The 20,930-nt window shown below is 50.4% G+C and overlaps 1 protein-coding gene and 1 non-coding gene across 9 annotated transcripts; both read left to right on the top strand.

Annotated features, from left to right (window-relative positions):
* Positions 1-2,646: 2,646 nt before the first annotated feature.
* SLC29A2 (solute carrier family 29 member 2) lies at positions 2,647-11,128 on the top strand. 8 transcript variants are annotated; one of them, XM_044943721.2, is made up of 12 exons: positions 2,647-2,984; positions 3,248-3,329; positions 4,828-4,988; positions 5,237-5,376; positions 5,748-5,882; positions 6,492-6,589; positions 6,805-6,889; positions 7,686-7,822; positions 8,088-8,193; positions 8,295-8,380; positions 9,252-9,334; positions 10,018-11,128. In XM_044943721.2, the coding sequence occupies exons 1-12, from the start codon at positions 2,956-2,958 to the stop codon at positions 10,127-10,129; spliced, it is 1,254 nt and encodes a 417-aa protein (XP_044799656.2). In that variant the 5' UTR covers positions 2,647-2,955; the 3' UTR covers positions 10,130-11,128. The 8 variants fall into 8 exon arrangements, with proteins under 8 accessions (XP_044799656.2, XP_006056473.2, XP_044799657.2 ...); XM_006056411.4 differs by having other exon boundaries at positions 9,135-9,334; XM_044943722.2 differs by having other exon boundaries at positions 9,252-9,351; positions 10,018-10,187.
* A 6,558-nt stretch (positions 11,129-17,686) lies between these two features.
* LOC112585367 lies at positions 17,687-17,793 on the top strand. The gene has a single exon (XR_003109832.1). It is a non-coding gene; the product is annotated as a U6 spliceosomal RNA (small nuclear RNA).
* Positions 17,794-20,930: the final 3,137 nt, after the last annotated feature.

The raw sequence follows: 20,930 nt of genomic DNA, 5'->3' as shown, positions 1-20,930 counted from the left end.
CCTTTGCGTATCAGGCCTCTCCGCATGACCTTTGTCATGGGTGGGAACTCCTGTTCTGGCTTCCGCTGGCACTGGGTAGAACAATCAGGTATTTTATTGACGTTGATTTTTGTGTGTGTAAATAGGCTTTAGGATAGGTGAATTTCATTGCAGGATAGTAACAGAATGCATATTAGGAGGATGATTGGACTTTCCTGGTGGTACAGTGGGTAAGAATCTGCCTGCCCACGCAGCGGACATGGGTTTGATCCCTGGTCCAGGAAGATCCCACGTGCCTCTGGGCAACTAAGCCCATGGTCGGGCCACAGCTACTGAGACTATGTTCTAGAGCCACAAGTACCGAAGCCTACGGCTTGTGCTCCATAACAAGAGAAGCCACTGTAACGAGAAGCCCGAGCACCACAACTGGAGAAAACTCATGCATAGCAACAAAGACCCAGTGTAGCCAAAAATAAATATGTAAATAAAATTAAAAAAAAAAGAATGACTGAGCCTCACTGCGCTGAGAACTCCTCCTTTAAAATGAAATCCACACGCCTTACTCAGTACTCGGTCATAACTAGACCTGCTGTTGCAGAGGCTCTGTCCCCTCCCCCTGCCGTGCCTGCCAAAGGGATCTATTTGTATGTCCCTGGATGTCTTGGCATTCTCATGTCCCTGACCTTGGTACGGGCTGTTCTCTTGGAGAAATGCCCTCATCGTCTTAGCTTACTGCCTCACGAATGCAGTGTTTCTCAAACCTCAGTTCCTCATGTCTTTCCATGGAAACCTGTGTCTCAGCTGTACCCCCACCTGCAGCACCAAATGGGGCTTCATTTTCTATAAATTGTCTATAAATGACTCATTTTTCATAAGTAAATTTATGTTAATTTATATTAAATGTATAAATAAATTCATCTTCAAGGAAAAGTAGCTATTATAATAAATAGGAAACCAGCATAAGCAGCCCTAAAAATAAAGTAACTATAAAAACACAGAATGAAAGTTTTAATAAAAATTGTTAATCTCTATTTAGGTAAAATTGTCAGCAAAAGCTCTGAGGTCAGTTCTGTGTGTGTGTGTGGGGGGGGGGGTGGAGAGAGAGAGAGAGAGAGAGATTACCTAAATAGAGATTAACAAGTGTTAAAATGTTAGCAACACAATTGAGACTTTCCTCTTTGTCATATTCTAAAAGGTTGAAAGCAAATTGAAGGCACAGTAACTTTCTCAATCACTGTAATTTAAAGCTGACTCTCTTCTCTAGAAAATCACTTGCATATCACTGCAATCCATTTGTTAACCAAACATTTTTCAAGCGTGTGCTATGTACCAGGCAGCTGCTCTAGATGTTTGCAATAAACACCATACTAAATAAACAGTCTTTGCCTCACAGACTGGAGAAAACACACACACGTAACCAGGAAAGGGCCAAAAAATGTCATTACTTATGAAAATAATTTGTGACAAAATTTCTCCAGCATCTCCATTACGCACAGCAACTGCAGAGAAAACAAACCCTCTTGTAAATTATATGAGTTAGAGAAAATTAATTTCAAAAATGCAATGGTTTACAAAGTTTTTCACGGAAAAAGACTGGGAGCTGAATGCATCTCAATGTTTGCTACGATGTGACATAGGATCGTTGAAAGTCATATTTATTTATTAGCTGCACCCAGCTGCCTGTGTGTGTGTGAGTCGCTCAGTCCTGTACAACTCTTTGAGACCCCATGGACTGTAGCCCACCAGGCTCTGTCCGTGGGGATTCTCCAGGAAAGGATACTGCAGTGGGTTGGCATTTCCTTCTTCAAGGCATCTTCCTGACCCAGGGATCGAACCTGTCTCGCTTATGTCTCCTGCATTGACTGGCAGATCTTTTACCCTCAGCAGCACCTGGGAAGCCGGCACACGGGATCTTAGTTCCCCGACCAGCGATCGAACTCGTTTCCCCTGCAGAGGCCGCGGAGTCTTAACCACTGGACCACCAGCAAAGTCCCTAAAAGTAATTTTTCTTTTTTTAAGTGGCACTCACCATGGGAGAGCACCACGTAAGACTAGAGAGCAGGCCTGGACGCTCCTCTGGGTCTCCCTTTCCTCCGGAACCACTGCTCCGAAGCTTAGCCACACCGCCACCAGGAAGCCCCTCTGGACGCCCCCGAGGGACTCGACCCTCCGCTGTGCGCCCCAAAGTCCCGGCGATTCCCCAGGCACCCGCTGCAGAAGAAGAGTTCATCTGTCTGTCTTCCAGATCTGCCAGCGGGCTCTGCCAGCTCCGACACCTGGCCCTCCCTTCTGCCTCCCGGAGGGACCCAGCTCAGTGCAGCCCGCCAGGACCGCCGGCGACAGACGGTCTCTCCGGCTTCCCCCGGGGCTGGCCGCTCTCGGGTTACCACCACCCAGTGGTCTTGCACATTAGCGAGTGCTAGCACCTCCACGGCACCACCTCGGTCTTGCCGGAGCCTGGAGAACTTCGCGCCCGGTCAGCTCCACAGCACTCCGTTGGGCAGGGGCCCGGGGCGGGGCCGAGACCCCTACTACCTCCCCCAACCCGCCCGCACGGGTCGGGGCCCGGCGCCCGCAGATTCGGGGGAATCTTCCCGGATCACAGCCTCACGGGTGGCACGGGGAGCGGCGGAGTCCGGGGACCACGAGGTCAGGCCGTGGGTGGGCTGGGGTCTGGAGTCCCCGGTCCTCGGGGGTCGGGAGGGGTGGGGCTCCCCACTGTCTCCGCCCCGGGGGCGGAGCCGAGGTCCTAGCCTGCGGTACTTGAGACTGGGCGAAACTGGCGTGGGGCTCCCTGCCCGGCTTCCGCCTTCCACTGCCCGGCCTCGGACCGTAGAAGACCCGACCCCGCTTCCCTTGTCCACCACCGGCCAGACCCAGCCTCCCGGGTCCCCGGCGTGGCCCACGGGCCCCGGGGCAGGTGCAAGTGCGGCGCCCGCCTCTTTCTCCCACCCGGGCTCATCCTGCCGGGCGGCCATGGCACGAGGAGACGCACCGCGGGACAGGCAAGTTGGGGACCATGTAGGGTGCGGCGTATTGGGATCCTGCGGCCGTGGGCAGCGCAGAGCCGCTCCCCTTGGGCTCTCTAAAGCGCAAAGACCAGTTGGAACTACAATTCCCGTCAGCCCCCCGCCTCCGGTTCCTGAGCCTGGGTGATGGGGGTTGTAGTCCGCTCTCCGAGCGGGGTGGGGGAGGGTGCTGGTCTGGGAGGCGGAGGGGCCGCCGGAGCGGCAAGTCCTCCGAGTGACCTTCTGTCTGATCCTCACAGCTACCACCTGGTCGGGATCAGCTTCTTTATCCTCGGGCTGGGCACCCTCCTCCCCTGGAACTTCTTCATCACAGCCATCCCGGTGAGACTCGTGGCTGGGATGATAGATCCAAGGCCACAACCACCAGCCGTCCCTCCAGCGGCCTTTCCCTACCACGCTGCCTGTGAGAGTGTCAGTCTCTCAGTCGGTCCGACTCTTTGCGACCGCAGTGGACTGGAGCCCCACCGGGGTCCTCTGTCCATGGGATTTCCTAGGGAATCCTCACTGTGTGCCCTTTGTCGGCTGAAACAGAAAGCCGCAGAGAGGAGAGGTCCCTCTCTCATGGCTAGGATCCACAAGCTTTCAGAAATGCCCAGATCCTAGCCCAAGGCCACCAGGTCAGGATATCCTGTGGAGCCAGCAAGGAGCTACCCACCCACCTCCCCTTTGTCATTATTCCTGGGCTGGTAACTCCAAAAGTGGTTATCCAAGCCTTCGATTTTCTTTGAAATATCATGAATTACATTCATTCATCCAATGTACACCTAGAGTTCCTGGCATTGGGGTTACAGGAGGAACCACAGCTGAGGAAGATTGCATCCTCACCGAGCTTACATTATTTCAAAGGAAGGTAGGAATCCGGGGCTTGTGTTCTCTTTGGTAGGAGGTTATTCTTGTATATTAAAAGCAACAACTTTCCAGATGCCTCTTCAGTGCCTAGCTCTGTGCTGGGCCCTGGAGACCCAAAGATGAACCAGCCCCTGGTCTTGAGAGCAAGATAGGTGCCAAGGAAATGTTGGTAATGTAACATGGCATGTGCCATCCCAGGCTTGGAGCAGAGTCCAGTGTGTCCCCAGGGGAGAGAGCCACTCCTTCTGATTAATAATCAGGTGATCTGTAACTTGGGAGAAGGGTAGGTAAAGTATTTGTGTTGGGAAGGTGAGTGGTCAGAGAGGGGAGGGAATTTCAAACAGAGCCAGCAGCCAGGTGAAGGCAACAAGAGCCAGAGAGTGCCAACCTGTACAGAGAAAGGGCCAGAGCTTGGGGTGCATGGAGCTTTAGCAGGATGGAACAAGAAATGGGCCACAAAACGGAAACTAGTTCTGAAAGACCCCAAATGCTGTTCCATAACCTTAGGGCTTTGCCCTGCAGACCACAAGGAGCCATGGGTGGGGAGGGGGCAGTTGAGCAGAGCTGTGGCAGGATGTGTGTTCCAGAGAGAAAGCAGTTGGTCAGCATCTGATCCAGAGCCTGGCTTACAGTCAGAGCTCCATAAATACCCAGGAATCTAGAAACTGCTGCAGGAGTGGGGGTGGGGGCCGCGACCGAGGCACCGGAGAGGAGGGGTGATCCAGAGATGGAGCACGGCCCAAGCTGGGGGTTCTTAGGGCTTGGGCTGGCAGTTCGATTCCGTGCCCGTTCATCGAGCTCCGACTACGTGCCAGGTACTGGAGACAGCGCAAGGAGAGAGAGACAGTCCCACAGAAGTTAACGGAGTGATCCCGGGCGTGGGAGGAGGCAGAGGAAGAAGGCTGGGGGGTTCCCGAGGCTAGGTAGGTTGTGGGGTAACCCTGTACCCTACCCCCTGGCCTCCTGGCAGTACTTCCAGGGGCGGCTGGCGGGGGCCAACAGCACCGCCGAGACCCTGGGCACCAACCACACGAGCCCCACAGATACCTTCAACTTCAACAACTGGGTGACGCTGCTGTCGCAGCTGCCGCTGCTGCTCTTCACACTCCTCAACTCCTTCCTGTACCAGTGGTGAGAGCCCCGCCCCCCGGGCTCAGTCTCAGGCCCGCCCCCTGGGTCCCGCCCCGTTTGCTGAGGCAGCTCCATCTGGGCCCCAGGCGGTGGGGGGGCGGCGGGAAGCCCTCCCATCCTCCCTCCCCGGCCTCTGCGTCTCTCCCCAGTCCCCACTGTCCAGCGCTGGGATGAAACTCTTTGCCCTCCTCCCCTCGCCTGGCCTGAGCCCAGCGATGCCCACTCTGCCCTCTCCCCCTTCCAAACAGCATTCCTGAGAGGGTGCGGATTTTGGGCAGCCTGCTGGTCATCCTGCTCCTCTTTACCCTGACGGCGGTGTTGGTTAAGGTGGACATGAGCCCCGGGATCTTCTTCTCCATCACCATGGCCTCCGTCTGGCTCATCAACTGTGAGCACCTCCCCTCCCCACCTCCCCACCCTGCCCAACCAGGGCTTCAGCCGAGCCTCTTGTAACTGAAAGGGCCCAAGGTATCGAAAGGAAGACAGAAGAAACATCACCCATATCCCCGATGAGAAACCAAGGCCCAGAGGAGAGGAAAAGTCACTCATCCCAGGCCCCGCAGTGACCTGAGAGCAGGTCTTCTGGCCCCCAGCCCCTCACATCCAGGGCTGCACCTCGGAAGAGGAATGCATGTGGGGTGTTACACCAGAGTGTCCAACCTAGTCCAGAGTCCCCTGTGCACCCAGCCAACACCCCCTACAGGGAGCCCTCGGGGCTGGCCTAGTTGAGCAGCGGCCCCCAATCATGTCCTTCCACAGCCTTCGGTGCAGTTCTGCAAGGCAGCCTCTTCGGACAACTGGGCACCATGCCTTCCAAGTACAGCACCCTCTTCCTCAGTGGCCAGGGCCTGGCTGGGATTTTCGCTGCCCTTGCCATGCTCATATCCATGGCCAGTGAGTAGATTTGGGTGGCAGTCTGGGATTCTGGGGAGCAGAGCGTGTGCTAAGTGTGAGATGTTTTGGGCTGTGGTGGATACAGAGGTGATGGGGTGATGGGGGAGCTGGGGATTGGGTATGGGGCTCTTGAGTCCTACCATGAGAGAATGATGGGTGAGGACTGGGTTAACTTGGGGCCCAGGGCAGGATTCCTGAGGCCAGCACTGGCCTGTGCCAGTAGGTTGAGGTTGAGGAACGGGGAGACAGGTGTGGGAATCAGATAGACTTGGGTCTGAACTCTGGTTCCACTGTTCTCTAGCCGGGGGCATTGGATAAGGCACTTACCTGTGTTTGCTTCCCAAGCTGAATGATTCTTACAGCTCCATACTCAGATTGTAAGAAGCATGCATTTATAATGAGCACATAGTAAGTGCTCAACAAAAATGACCGAGTGAGAGATGCAAAGGGCCGAGCCAGGGCCCCCTGCACAAGGGTCCTGAGTGTCAGTGGGAGGAATGGAAGAGGCCAGGAGGTGAATCTGAGATGTGTGTACTGCGAAGTAGGACAAGCTCCCTGCGGGAGCTGGTGGACCATCACCTCCCTTCTGCAGCTGAAGTCTCTGCACAGGTGGCGTGGATGCCCAGACGTCTGCCCTGGGGTACTTCATCACGCCCTGCATGGGCACCATCATGTCCATCGTGTGCTACCTGAGCCTGCCCCACCTGGTGAGCCTGGTATTGGGCTTGAGGCCCACTTCGGAGCATCACAGATACCGCCCTGAGTCTGAGGCCTTGAGAGAAGCCAAAGGAGGCAGAGGGGCCCAGTCCTGATCCCCAAAGGAGTCAGCCACTGGGGGACCCCAGCCTCTAAGTCAGCAGGGTGGGGAGGGATCCAGGCACCTCAGCCCAAGCCAGGCAGGGACAACGCTTTCCTTCTGCAGAAGTTTGCCCGCTACTATCTGGCCAAGAAACCATCGAAGGCGCACAGTCAGGAGCTGGAGACCAAAGCTGAGCTTCTCCAGTCTGGTGAGCCCGGGACCCTGCCGGGGAGGTGGAAGAGCCAGGGGAGGCTGGAGCCCTCTCCATAGGGAAGCATTTCGCCTCTGTCCCCAGCTAGAGCCCTCATCTCTAGGAGCCTCAAGTGAGCAGAGGCAGACGATCTTGAAGGGAAGTCAGTGGGATTAAAGTCATCCCTTCAGTTGCCCTTTGGGCCTCGGTTTCCTCCTCCATAAAACAGGGAGGCAGCAGAGCTTCAGGCTTGCAGGTCCTAGATCCAGGTGTGTCTGAGTTTAAATCCTAGCTTCATGACATCCAAGCTGTGTGATCTCAGTCAAGTCACATAACCCCTCTGAGCCTCGGGGGATTTTTTTGTTTTTGTTTTTTATAAAGCAACGGTAGTGGAATAATCCATCTAAGGTGCTTAACTGTGCCTGGTACATGTATGTACTTAATAAACAGTGAAAGTGAAAGTGTTAGTTGCTCAGTTGTGTCTGACTCTTTGCAAGCCCCTGGTGGACTGTAGCCCACCAGGCTCCTCTGTCCATGGATTCTCCAGGCAAGAATACTGGAGTGAATGGCCATTAGGGAAGATGCAGGGGATCTTCCGGACCCAGGGATTGAATCCGGGTCTCCTGCATTGTAGGCAGTTCTTTACCAACTGAGCCACCAGGGAAGCCCAATAAATAGTAGGTTGGCATATTTCCATTAATTCTCTTGGCCTGCACCTGGGCTGGTGGAGGGTCACTTGTTTTAACTGCTTGGAATCTCCCCTCCTCCGGCCTGGTTGTCACAGGCATGACCCTGCCCTCTCCTCTTGCCCCAGATGAGAAGAATGGGATTCCCAACAGCCCCCAGAGGGCAGCCCTGACTCTGGATCTTGACCTTGAGAAGGAGACAGAGGTGGAACCAGAGGAACCCCAGAAGCCAGAAAAACCTTCAGTTTTCATTGTCCTCCGGAAGGTTTGGCTTAGATACAACCCCAACCCTCATCCCTGGGGAAGAGAGAGCTGCTCTCTCCAGCCTACCCCAAAGACTCTTAGAATGGACTAAGACCTTAGTACTCAGCTTGTCCACCCCGAGGTGACAGGGTCATGGTAGGTCAGGGACACGCTGGGCCAGGCCCCAGTGTCCCGCTCTTGGGGCCAAGGCTTGGGTGGAGGGGTTGGGGCCGCATGTTGGGCTCCGAGTCTGGCCGCCCCCTCACACCCCTTCCTCTGGCTCCCAGATCTGGCTGACGGCGCTGTGCCTGGTGTTGGTCTTCACAGTCACCCTGTCTGTCTTCCCAGCCATCACAGCCATGGTGACCAGCTCCACCGGTCCTGGGAAGTGGAGTGAGTAGTGGGAAGCGGCAGAGGACAGGGCAATGCGAGAGGAGGGGAGAGAGGGGAGTGAGCAGCCTGGACCGGGATGAGCCCCCTCTGTCCCCCACCAGGTCAGTTCTTCAACCCCATCTGCTGCTTCCTCCTCTTCAACGTCATGGACTGTCTGGGACGGAGCCTAACCTCTTACTTCCTGTGGGTAAGCACGTCTGCTGGGGTGATCGGCCGTTTGGAGAAGCAGTCAGGGATCAGAGAGTGTGAAAGAGCGCAGAAGGGTGACTTCCCAACACTGACTGGCCCTGGTCTGGGTTTGGTAACGAAACAGCCAGTTAGCACAGAGCACCAGCCCCTGGAGGCATGCAAGCCAGGGCTTGGACTGAATTCTCTGAAAGCAGAAGCCATGTCCAGTTGACCTCTGTCTCCAGCATCCAGCTGAGGGCCCAGCCCCTGGTGCGTGGAGAGTGTTCACACAGAGGTTCCTGCACCATGTGAGAGGTCAGGCAGGATTCCTAGTATTTGGATTGTTTTTCACCACGATGCTGCTTCTTTCAATGAAATCTTCCAAGGACACACAACAGATATAGTAAATCAAAGAGGAGGTGTTCTGATTGGGTCTGGATCCCCAGTTTCCAATCCCATCTGCCCCAAAGGGTTCTTTGGAACCCCCAGGGGTGCTCAGGACAACCAACTTTGAAAACCAGAGACGTTCTTCTAGTTCTGCCACTGAAAGAGCACAGACTGGCGCTCAGGAGAGGCAGAGGCTGGGCGCTTATTGGTGTGGTGGCCTTGGCCCTGCCCCTCGCTCTTCAGAGGGGCCCGTGCTGGGTCCTCCCCGGCTCACATGGGGTAGGTCAGGGGAAGTGATAGCTGACTCTCTGGGCTGGGTGGTGGGGGTGGGCCGGAGTAGAGGCACTGCTCCCGGGGACTGCCCTCACCCCCGCCTTCCGCCGCAGCCCGACGAGGACAGCCGGCTGCTGCCCCTGCTGGTCTGCCTGCGCATCCTGTTTGTGCCGCTCTTCATGCTGTGCCACGTGCCCGAGAGGTCCCGACTACCCATTCTCTTCCCCCAGGACGCCTACTTCATCACTTTCATGCTGCTGTTCGCTGTCTCAAATGGTTACCTGGTGTCCCTCACCATGTGCCTGGCGCCCAGGTCTGGGGGATGGGAAGGTGAGGGGAGGGCTTGGGAGCAGGGAGATGGGCTCACTCTCGGAGAGGGACAGCTAGCTGCCAGAAGTTTGGCTTCTGGCCAGCCCGGCCTGAGCTGTTTCTCCAGGCCTCACTGGTGCCCCGCCATCGTCAGGCCCTCACTGATGAACTGGCTCCAGGCCAGGAGCTGAGGAATGGGGGACTCAGCTGGGAGGTTCCTACCTAGTAAGGCAGCCCAGGCCGATTCTGGGGCCTCCGCTCTGGGCCTCAGTTTCCCCCTCTGTGAGCAAGCAGGTTGCACTGTCATTCCTTAGGGCCCAGCTACTCTCCCACATTCTCAGTTGCAGGGGACCCAAGGTTGAGGTCACAAGCAGAGTTCCTGGGCTGCTCACCCTGGGGACAAGGGAGCGTAGAGGGGACAGGAAGACCAGGTAGGGGACATTTTGCCAAGAAGGAAGGCAGGGGCATCTGGATCCCAGGGGCGGGAGAGACGTCTGTGTCCAGTGGCCCCATTTTACAGATCAGGAAACTGGAGTCCAGAGGGAAGGGCCTCATTATAGTGGCCCGGAAGTTGGGCCAGCCCAGACCAGAAATCATCCATCCCGTTGTTAGAGGGGCATAGGGCATGGGGCTGGGTCCAGGGTGGACCCCACATTTTTCTCAGAGCTCCTCTCCTGTGTGTTCCAGGCAGGTGCTGCCACAGGAGAGGGAGGTGACCGGCACCCTCATGACCTTCTTCCTGGCGCTGGGGCTCTCTTGTGGCGCCTCCCTTTCCTTCCTCTTCAAGGCACTGCTCTGAAGCACTCTGTCGAGGGCTCTCCCAGCGTCTCTCTTCAGAGCTGAGGCCCAGCGCTGGGGGAATGACGGGCCAGGCTCAAGCCTCCACCGGGCCGGGTGGGTGGGGGCCTTGTGGCCTGAGGGCTCCAGCAAGAGGTGGGCACAGCTCTCCTTCCAGGGCTGGCGGCCACCTGGAGTGCTGCTAGGAAGAATTCACCGCCTGCCATTCCAGCCCTTACCCAGGAGTGGAGTTGATGCACTATCTGGTTGCACATAAAACCTCATTGAAAGGGTGATCATCAGGGAAAAGAGGGCCGAGGACCATGGCCCATCCTCACCGTCAGGACTGCGTTCGTTAATCACGACAAACCCACTGGCGAGTCACCGGAACTCAGAGGCCACAGGTGGAGTCTTGCCAACCATGCGGCTGGTGTGGACGCGGCCTCAGAGTCCGTGTTGGGGTGGGGGTCAGTCCAGGGCAGGACGTCGTCTTCTCTCCAGGCCTCAGCGACCCCTCAGTCAGGTCTCTCGGGCTTCAGAACAGAGGAATCCAGGGAGTTTGAAGGGACGGGGGAGAAGGAGTTAGGGATCTGAGGGATTTCAAAGGACCCTCCGGGCCTCAAACAGTGTCTACGTGGCCAGCGCGCACCGTGTCCGCTCCTGGAGCCCAGCTGGGCCCGGTCCCGGAACTGCAGTTAGCCTGCAGGCATAAGCTGCATTTTACAGTTTGCAAAACTCTTCCGACCTTGCCCTTTCGCTGAAGCCACGTTGAGAGGCTGGCAGGGACTGTGCCCCTCTCTGTACAGGTGAGGAAACCCAATCCTGGGGGAATGACCAGTTCTTGGCAGAGCCAGAACCCAGTCCCCACCTCCCTGTAGGTGCTGTTCTTCCTGCCCTCTGCCTGCTTCCCTTTTCCTCAAGGGGCTCAAGGTGAGAATCCTGAACACTTACTCCACCTTTTTTTGCTTGTTTTTCCCTCAGACCCTGTTCCTGGGTCTAATAACAACCCTCTTCATTTGTACAATGATCTCACTGAATCTTTATTTCCAAAGCGCTTTCAGTTCTGTTGACTTTGATGAGCTGGGTGAGGTGGGGATGATTGTACCCATTCGACAGATGGAATGACTGAGGCCCTGAGAAGGGAAGGGATTTGTGGGCATCCCTGGGCTGGGCCTTCCTGGCCACATGATGGCCAAGGGGTACTGGCTTGCAAGGAGCCTGTACTCCCAGACAGACTGCCTGGTTGCATGGATAACTATGACTCTCTCCCCGCACCAGCGTCCTCTGCCTCCCCAGGCTCCCCCTTCTCAGAAATGGAGCCTCAGAGATACAGTCAGCCAGTTCTGCAGAGGGATGGAGGAAAGGCCTGCTTTGCCACACATCTGTGCTACCCTGCCCAGGGCAGGGAAGAGCAGGGTGTTTGAGATTACCAGCACAGACCTTTCTGCCCATTTGCCCTTCTGCCTCCCATGGCCACTCAATGAGCAGCTATTATAGACCAGGTGATAAGTCAGCACCAGGCCCTGCTTAGAAGCCAGGGGCTGTTTTGCAACCAAAGAGGAAAGTGAGGCAAGATATGATCTTGGGGACTTCCCCAGTGGTCCAGTGGTTAAGAGTCCACCTTGCAATACAGGGGACGCTGGTTTGAATCCTGGTTGGGGAGCTAAGATCCCACATGCCCAGAGGCAACTAAGGTCATGCTACAACTAGAGAGCCTGAGCATCACAGTGAAAGATCTGGCATGCCTCAGTGAAGATCCAGAGCAGCCACACACACACACACACACACAAAAGATATGATCTTGGGAACTGAAATAAAGACACAAGGCCAACTCCAAGTGAGGATTCATTCCTTCCACCATTAGTCACTGTGCCAGGTTCTGGGTGGTCTGACAACCCTGAAACAAAGGAGCTATGACCCTGCTCCCAAGGCCATGGGAAATAGAATATAACTTGTAATAGGGCTTGTGAGGACCCTACAGAATGTGTAATATGAGATGCTAGAGGAGGGGGCCATTGATCTTACTGGAAAGTTCAGGCAGGCATCCCTGAGGAGGTGTCCTCTGAACTGGGCATTGAGGAATGAATATGAGTTTGCTGGGCTGAAGTGGGGGAGGGGCAACTCAGGCAGACGTACCAGAAAATGCAAGGCATGGATGGATATGGAATGTTCAGGGAACAGTGGGCCTTCTGGCAGCAGGGCAGGGGGTGTAGGGAGTCCTAGGGTGTGAGAGAGGGGGAGGGGACAGGATAAGGCTGGGGCAGTGGGCTGCAGACAAATGCTAAAGGGCCTTAGGGGTGAGGCCTAACCAGGGAATTAGAGGGAGGAGGAGACATAAAGGAGAAGAGGCGGCTCCCTTTACAGAGCCATTTAACCTGGTGATTTCAGTGCATGTGCCTGGACCCAGAGTCCTGGGTTCGAAGTCAGGCTCTTTCCCAGCAGTGGGAACAGGGATTCCTGAAGACCGGAGTCCTGGAGAAAGCACTGGAGTACAGGTTGACATTTACTAAATGGTAGCTGTAGTCCTGGGAATATTTTGTACAGACCACTAAGCCTAACTGTACCCTTTGGCTGGGACTGGTGGGAGCAGGACCTCAATACTTCCTAGGTCTCCTTCTCTTCTTCACCTTCAGAGACTATTGTCTGTTGTACTCAAAAGCTCCCTAGACCTGCCAAACCCAGCCATCCCAGGGAACCCAATGGTGCTGGTCCATGGCCACCTGGTGCAAGCCCAGGTGGGGCTGAGCAGTGGAGGATCAGTCCAGAAAGAGAACACCCACCCCTCAGATGCCCTTATGACGTCACAACCTGGAATTCCTTCTTCCGGTCCTCCTTCCCAGGTATACTCAGCCCAACTTTCTCATCAGATCAGGATGCAGCTGGGTTTAATGTTAGAGACAAATACTTGAAAATTTTTAAAAAATAAAATAAAAGGGGACTTCCCTGGTGGCCCAATGGCTAAGACTCTGCGCCCCCAATGCAGGGGACCTGGGTTTGATCCCTGGTCAGGAAACTAGATCCCACATACTGCAACTAAAGAGCCTGTGTGCCACAACCAAGACCCAGGGCAGTCAAATAAATAATAAATCCTACTTTTAAAAAAAGAAACAAACACTTGGACTGAGGGGCTACACTTGCTGGTCCCTCTGCGATGCCCAGCACTGCCCCCCTACCCAGCCACTGCCACCTCCCCAGCCTGACACAGCTCTGCCAACAGGCCCGGTTTCCCTCAGAAGCAGCCAGTGTCCGCGAGCAAACAGGGAGAGGGCTCTAAGTGGCGGGCACTGAGACAGGCTCGTGGAGGGATGCAAACATTGGAAGGCCAGTCCTTATCCTCAAGCTGCTCGCCTTTTCATGAGATGGACACTTCCTGGTTTTGTAAATGGATTTGGCTCTCCAGTTAAAAGTCAGAGATTGGACTTTTAATGGTTGAGAAAAGCATTGGCCGGTGGTTGAGAATCAGCCTGCCATTGAAGGGGACACAGGTTAGATCCCTGGCCTAGGAAGATTCCACTTGCCGTGGGGCAACTAAGCCCCGTGGGCCACAACTACTGAAGCCCGAGCACCCAGAGTCCGTGCTCGGCAACAACAGAAGCCACTAAAATAAGCCTGAGTAAACTAGAGAAAAGCCCACACGGCAACAAAGACCCAGCACAGCCAAAAATAAATCAATTTTATTAAAAAGGAGTCAGAGATTGTCAGAACTGATTTTTTAATGATTCAACTACATGCTGTCTGCCACTGTGGAGTCAAAAACACAAATAGATTGGAAGTGAAAGGATGGAAAAAAGGGATTGTGTGCAAACGTAAGCAAACGACAGTTGAGGTGGATATACTAATATCAGAAAAACAAAAAGACTAATTCAAAAATCATTCAAGAGACAAAGAAGGATGTTATATATTTATAAAAGAGTAAGCCATCAAGAAGATATAATAAATATCAGTTCAGTTCAGTCGCTCAGTCGTGCCCAGCTCTTTGCCACCCCGTGAATCGCAGCACACCAGGCCTCCCTGTCCATCACCAACTCCCGGAGTTCACTCAGACTCAACGTCCATCGAGTCGGTGATGCCATCCAGCCATCTCATCCTCTGTCGTCCCGTTTTCCTCCTGCCCCCAATCCCTCCCAGCATCAGAGTCTTTTCCAATGAGTCAACTCTTCACATGAGGTGGCCAAAGTATTGGAGTTTCAGCTTCAGCATCAGTCCTTCCAATGAACACCCAGGACTGATCTCCTTTAGGATGGACTGGTTGGATCCCCTTGCAGTCCCAGGGACTCTCAAGAGTCTTCTCCAACACCACAGTTCAAAAGCATCAATTCTTCGGTGCTCAGCTTTCTTCACAGTCTAACTCACATCCATACATGACCACAGGAAAAACCATAGCCTTGACTAGACAGACCTTTGTTGGCAAAGTAATGTCTCTGTTTTTGAATATGCTATCTAGGTTGGTCATAACTTTCCTTCCAAGGAGTAAGCGTCTTTTAATTTCATGGCTGGTCACCATCTGCAGTGATTTTGGAGCCCAGAAAAATAAAGTCTGACACTGTTCCCACTGATTCCCCATCTATTTCCCATGAAGTGATGGGACCAAATGCCACGATCTTAGTTTTCTGAATGTTGAGCTTTAAGCCAACTTTTTCACTCTCCTCTTTCACTTTCATCAAGAGGCTTTTATTTCCTCTTCACTTTCTGCCATAAAGGTGGTGTCATCTGCATATCTGAGGTTATTGATATTTCTCCCGGCAATCTTGATTCCAGCTTGTGCTTCTTCCAGCCTACCGTTTCTCGTGATGTACTCTGCATATAAGTTAAATAAGCAGGGGGACAATATACAGCCTTGACGAACTCCTTTTCTTATTTGGAACCAGTCTGTTGTTCCATGTCCAGTTCTAACTGTTGCTTCCTGACCTGCATATAGGTTTCTCAAGAGGCAGGTCAGGTGGTCTGGTATTCCCATCTCTTTTAGAATTTTCCACAGTTTATTGTGGTCCACACAGTCAAAGGCTTTGGCATAGTCAAAAAAGCAGAAATAGATGTTTTTCTGGAACTCTCTTGCTTTTTTGATGATCCAGCAGATGTTGGCAATTTGATCTCTGGTTCCTCTGCCTTTTCTAAAACCAGCTTGAACATCTGGAAGTTCATGGTTCATGTACTGCTGAAGCCTGGCTTGCAGAATTTTGAGCATTACTTTACTAGCGTGTGAGACATACCTAAAAACAAAGTCCTAAAAAATAAGGAGCAAAAATTGACAAAATTGAAGGAGAAATAGACATGTATACAGTAATAGAGCCTTCAAGATTCCGCTTTCAATAAAGGATAGAACAACTAGAGAGAAGACCAACAAGGAAACAGAGGACTTGAACACACATGAACCAAACAGGCCAAAGAGACCTGTACACACAACACTCGACCTAAAACAGCAGAACATACCTTCTTCCCAAGTGCACACGGAACGCTCCCTAGGAGAGATCATATGTTAGGCCACAAAACAAAGCTGCAATAACTTTTAAAAGAGTAAAATCACACAAAGCATCTTTTCCACTCACAGTGGAATGAAAATAGAAACCAACAATAGGAAAACTGGAAACTTCACAAATATGTGGAAATTAAACAACATTCCCCTAAACAACTAATATGTTAAAAAAGAAATCAAAAGATAAGTTAGAAAATGCTTTGAGACAAATGGAAATGGAAACAACACACTAAATTTTATGGGATGCAGCAAGAGCCATGCTGAGAGGAAACTTATAGGTGTCAATGCCTAATATTAAAAGGAGGAAGGAGCTCAGGCAAATTTAACCCAGAGCTAACAGAAGGAAGGAGATGCTAAAGATTAGAGAGGAGATAAACAAAATGGAGGGTAGAAAAACAACAGAGAAAAATCAATGAAACCAAATGTTGGTTCTTCGAAACAATCAATAAAATTGACACACTTTTGAGTTGTTTAAGAAAAAAAGAGATTTAAAAATTACTAAAATCAGAAATGAAGGGGGTCATTACTATTGGTTGTACAAAAATAAAAAGCATTATAGGAGAATACTATGAACACTTGTATGCCAACAAATGAGAAACCTAGATGAAATGGACAAATTCCTAGAAACATACAAACTACCAAAAGTAACTCAGGAAGAAATAGAAAATTTGGATGTATCTATATCAAGGGATGAGACTGAATCAGTAATCAAAAACCTCTCAGGAAATTCCAGGACCAGCGGACTTCACACGCAAAGTCTACCAATCATTTAAAGAATTAATACCAAAGCTCAAAATCTTCCAAAAAATACAAAAGAATACTTCTTAACTCTTTGTATGTGACCAGCATTACCCTGATGCCAAAGCTAAATAAAGATATCACAAGAAAACAAAACTACAAACCAAAATCCCTTATAAATATAGGTGCAAAATTCCTCACAAAACACTAGTAGACTGAACCCAGCAACACAGTAAAAGAATTATACACCATGAGCAAGTGGGACTTATTCTAGAATGAAGGTGGTTCATTGGAATCAACCTAACATTGGACCTGGAATGTTAGGTCCATGAATCAAGGTAAATTGGAAGTAGTCAAAAAGGCAATGGCAAGAGTGAACATTGACATTTTAGGAATCAGTGAGCTAAAATGGACTGGAATGGGCAAATTTAATTCAGATGACCATTATATCTACTACTGTGGGCAAGAATCCCTTAGAAGAAATGGAGTAGGTGACTCATAGTCAACAAGAGTCCAAAACGCAGTACTTGGGTGCAATCTCAAAAATGACAGAATGATCTCTGTTCATTTCCAAGGCAAACTATTCAATATCACAGTAATCCAAGTCTATGTCCCGACCAGTAATGCTGAAGAAGCTGAACTTGAACGGCTCTATGAAGATCTACAAGACCTTTTAGAACTAACACCCAAAAAAGATGTCCTTTTCATTATAGGGGACTGGAATGCAAAAGTAGGAAGTCAAAAGATACTTGGAGTAACAGGCAAATTTGGCCTTGGAGTACAGAATGAAACAGGGCAAAGGCTAATAGAACTCTGCCAAGAGAACGCACTGGTCATAGCAAACACCCTCTTCCAAAAACACAAGAGAAGATTCTACACGTGGACATCACCAGATGGTTAATACCAAAATCAGATTGATTGCCTTCTTCGCAGCCAAAGATGGAGAAGCTCTATATACTGGCAACAAAACCAAGACCGGGAGCTGACTGTGGCTCAGACCATGAACTCCTTATTGCAAAATTCAAACTTAAATTGAAAAAAGTAGAGAAAACGACTAGACCATTCAGGCATCACCTAAATCAAATCCCTTATGATTATACAGTGGAAGTAACAAATAGATCCAAGGGATTAGATCTGATAGAGTGCCTGAAGAACTATGGACAGAGGTTCATGACATTGTACGGGAGGCAGTGATCAAGACCATCTCCAAGAAAAAGAAATGGAAAAAGGCAAAATGGTTGTCTGAGGAGGCCTTACAAATAGCTGAGAAAAGAAAAGAAGCTAAAGGCAAAGAAGAAAAGAAAAGATATACCCATCTGAATGCAGAGTTCCAAAGAATAGCAAGGAGAGGTAAGAAAGCCTTCCTCAGTGCTTGCTTTGGCAACATGTATACTAAAATTGGAACAATACAGAGAAGATTAGCATGACCCCTGAGCAAGGATGACACGCAAATTTGTGAAATGTTCCATATTTTTATTCATGTTGATGTATGGCAAAAACCACCACATATTGTAAAGTAATTAGCCTCCAATTAAAATAAATTAATTAAAAAAGAAAAAAGAACGCCTTCCCTCAGTGATCAGTGCAAAGAAACAGAGGAAAACAATAGAATGTGAAAGACTAGAGATCTCTTCAAGAAAATTAGAGATACCAAGGGAAACTTTCATGCAGAGTTGGGCACAATAAAGGGCAGAAACCACATGGATCTAACAGAAACAGAAGATATTAAGAAGAGGTGGCAAGAATACACAGAACTATACAAAAAAGATCTTTATGACCCAGATAACCACAATGGTGTGATCACTGGCCTACAGCCAGACATCCTGGAATGCGAAGTCAAGTGGGCCTCAGGAAGCATCACTATGAACAAAGCTAGTAGAGGTGATGGAATTCAAGCTGAGCTATTTCAAATCCTAAAAGATGATGCTATTAATGTGCTGGCATACTCGATATGCCAGCAAATTTGGAAAACTCAGCAGGGACCACAGGACTGGAAAAGGTCAGTTTTCATTCCAATCCCAAAGAAAGGCAATACCAAAGAATGTTCAAACTACCACACAATTGCACTCACCTCACATACTAGCAAAGTGATGCTCAAAATTCTCCAAGCCAGGCTTCACAGTACGTGAACCAAGAACTTCCAGATGTTCACCTGGATTGAGAAAAGGCGGAGGAACTAGAGATCAAATTGCCAACATGTACTGGATCATCGAAAAAGCAAGAGAGTTCCAGAAAAACATCTACTTCTGCTTTATTGACTATGCCAAAGCCTTTGACTGTATGGATCACAACAAACTGTGGAAAATTCTTCAAGAGATGGCAATACCAGACCACCTTACCTGCCTCCAGAGAAATCTGTATGGAGGTCAAGAAGCCACAGTTAGAACTGGACATGGAACAACATACTGGTTCCAAATCAGGAAAGGACTACGTCAAGGCTGTATATTGTCCCCCTGCTTATTTAACTTATATGCAGAGTACATCATGGGGAATGCTAAACTGGATGAAGCACGAGCTGGAATCAAGATTGCTGGGAGAAATATCAATAACCTCAGATACACAGATGACACCACACTTATGGCAGAAAGGGAGGAGGAACTGAAGAGCCTCTTGATGAAAGTGAAAGAGGAGAGTGAAAGAGCTCGCCTAAAGCTCAACATTCAAAAAACTAAGACCATGGCATCTGGTCCCATCACTTCATGGCAAATAGATGGGGAAACAATGGAAACAGTGACAGACTTTATTTTCTTGGGCTCCAAAATCACAACAGATGATGACTGCAGCCATGAAATTAAAAGAGTCTTGCTCTTTGGAAGAAAAGTTATGACCAACCTAGACAGCATATTAAAAAGCGCTAATGAAAGATAGAAATACTCAACAAACAAGGCATCAATAAGAACAGTCTCAATCTGAAAAAGCGTTTATGAAAAGTCCACAACTAATGCCATGCTTAACTGTGAAAGAGTGAAGTCTCCCTGAGATCAGGAAAAAGACAAGGATGCCTGCTTTTCACTATTTCATCTTTCAACTTTGTACAAAAGTTCTAGCCAGAGCAATTGGGCAAGAAAGAGAAATAAAAGGCATCCAAATTGAGAAGGAAGAAGTAAAACTATCCGCAATCAAAAATGATATACACACATACAGAAAATCCTAAAGAATACACACACATACACACACTATTAAATAAACAACTTCAGCAAAGTTGCAGGGCTCAAGGACAATACACAAAATTCAGTTTACTGCTATACATACAATTTTTTTTATTTTCCTTACTTTAAAAAATTTGTAATTGGCGGACAATTCATTTACAATATTGTGTTGGTTTCTGCCATACATCAACATGAATCAGCCACAGGTATACATATGTTCCCTCCCTCTGAGCTTCCCTTCCACCTCCCACCCCATCCCTCTAGGCTGTCACAGAGTACCTGATTTGAGCTCCCTGCATCATACAGCAAATTTCCACTAGCTATCTACTTTACATATGGCAATTTATACGTTTCCATGCTACTCTCTCAATTTGTCCCACCCTTTCCTTCCCACACTGCATCAAGTGTGTTCTCTATGTCTGGGTCTTCACTGTGTGTGTTAATGTGGTCAGTTGCTCACCTCTGACTCTTTCGACCCTTTGGACTGTAGCCCATCAGGCTCCTCTGCCATGGGATTTTCCAGACAAGAATACTGGAGTGGGTTTCCATTTCATTCTCCAGGGTATACATACAATTTGGACATAAATTTTGATGGCTAGGTTTGTTTGGTTTATTTTATCTCCCCACCCCCACCCCCCATCAAGCAATTCTCTGACACCAGCCAAGTGTCCTACAAACACAACTCAATTCTGACACTACCTACCAGGAGACAGCTTCAGATTCCACAAGCTGGGGCCGCAAAATAAAGGTCTTCTGCTCCCGATCACTTCCTAACTCAACAACCTTGGTTCCCTACTGCCTGTGGAGCAGCAGGCAGACACCTTAAACCAACATTCCAGGCCCTCTCTGGGACGACCGAAAGCTCCTTCCGAAGATTCACGGAGCTGGAACACATTACCTATGGAAGTAATTGCCTTCTGCACAGCCTCTCCTCCTTTTATAGAGTCCATGGGTCAATCATTCTGGAAACACTTATTAAGGGGCTTCTATGTACACTGACTGATGTTAAATGTGCGTGGTTGTGTATGTGAGGGAGGGCAGCAGGTGTGTGGATACATGCAAGGTCTCTGCCCAGAGAGAAGTGCTGGAGGAAGGGGAATCCGTGCGCTGAATAATTTAATAATTTAAATAATCTAACATCGCCTCCACTGCCACCAGTTCTACTTCTTTAGACAGAGCAGCTCCTCCAGGGGGGTCGTCTCTAGTTCTTGGACCCCAATTTGCATTGATCAGAATTCTGGCCCTTGGCGCTCTACGGAGAAGGAAAAGTACAGCTCCGACTTCCTCCCACTAGCTCCACATACTTGGAGTACAAACCTGCCGGGGCTGCACGTTGAACAAACACAGAAAGGAGACCCGGCGTAGACTGAATTGTGTCCCATCCCCAGTTCAGTTCTCTTCAAGCCACTGCCCCAGACACCAGGGTGTGAAAATTAAGAACCACCTCCAGCGTAAAACACGAA

Source organism: Bubalus bubalis, chromosome 5, assembly GCF_019923935.1.
Source record: "Bubalus bubalis isolate 160015118507 breed Murrah chromosome 5, NDDB_SH_1, whole genome shotgun sequence".
Lineage (NCBI taxonomy): Eukaryota > Metazoa > Chordata > Mammalia > Artiodactyla > Bovidae > Bubalus > Bubalus bubalis.
Note: the sequence above shows the minus strand (reverse complement) of the source record. Positions and strands in the feature narration are given on the sequence as shown.

What these genes read in the sequence shown, in the direction of transcription:
- SLC29A2 (XM_006056411.4), top strand. Translation starts at nt 2,956, where the DNA reads ATGGCACGAGGAGACGCACCGCGGGACAG. An exon ending in GGAGACGCACCGCGGGACAG is followed by an intron (nt 2,985 to 3,247) that starts GCAAGTTGGGGA and finishes TGATCCTCACAG; the next exon opens with CTACCACCTGGTCGGGATCA. An exon ending in TTTTCATTGTCCTCCGGAAG is followed by an intron (nt 7,823 to 8,087) that starts GTTTGGCTTAGA and finishes TCTGGCTCCCAG; the next exon opens with ATCTGGCTGACGGCGCTGTG.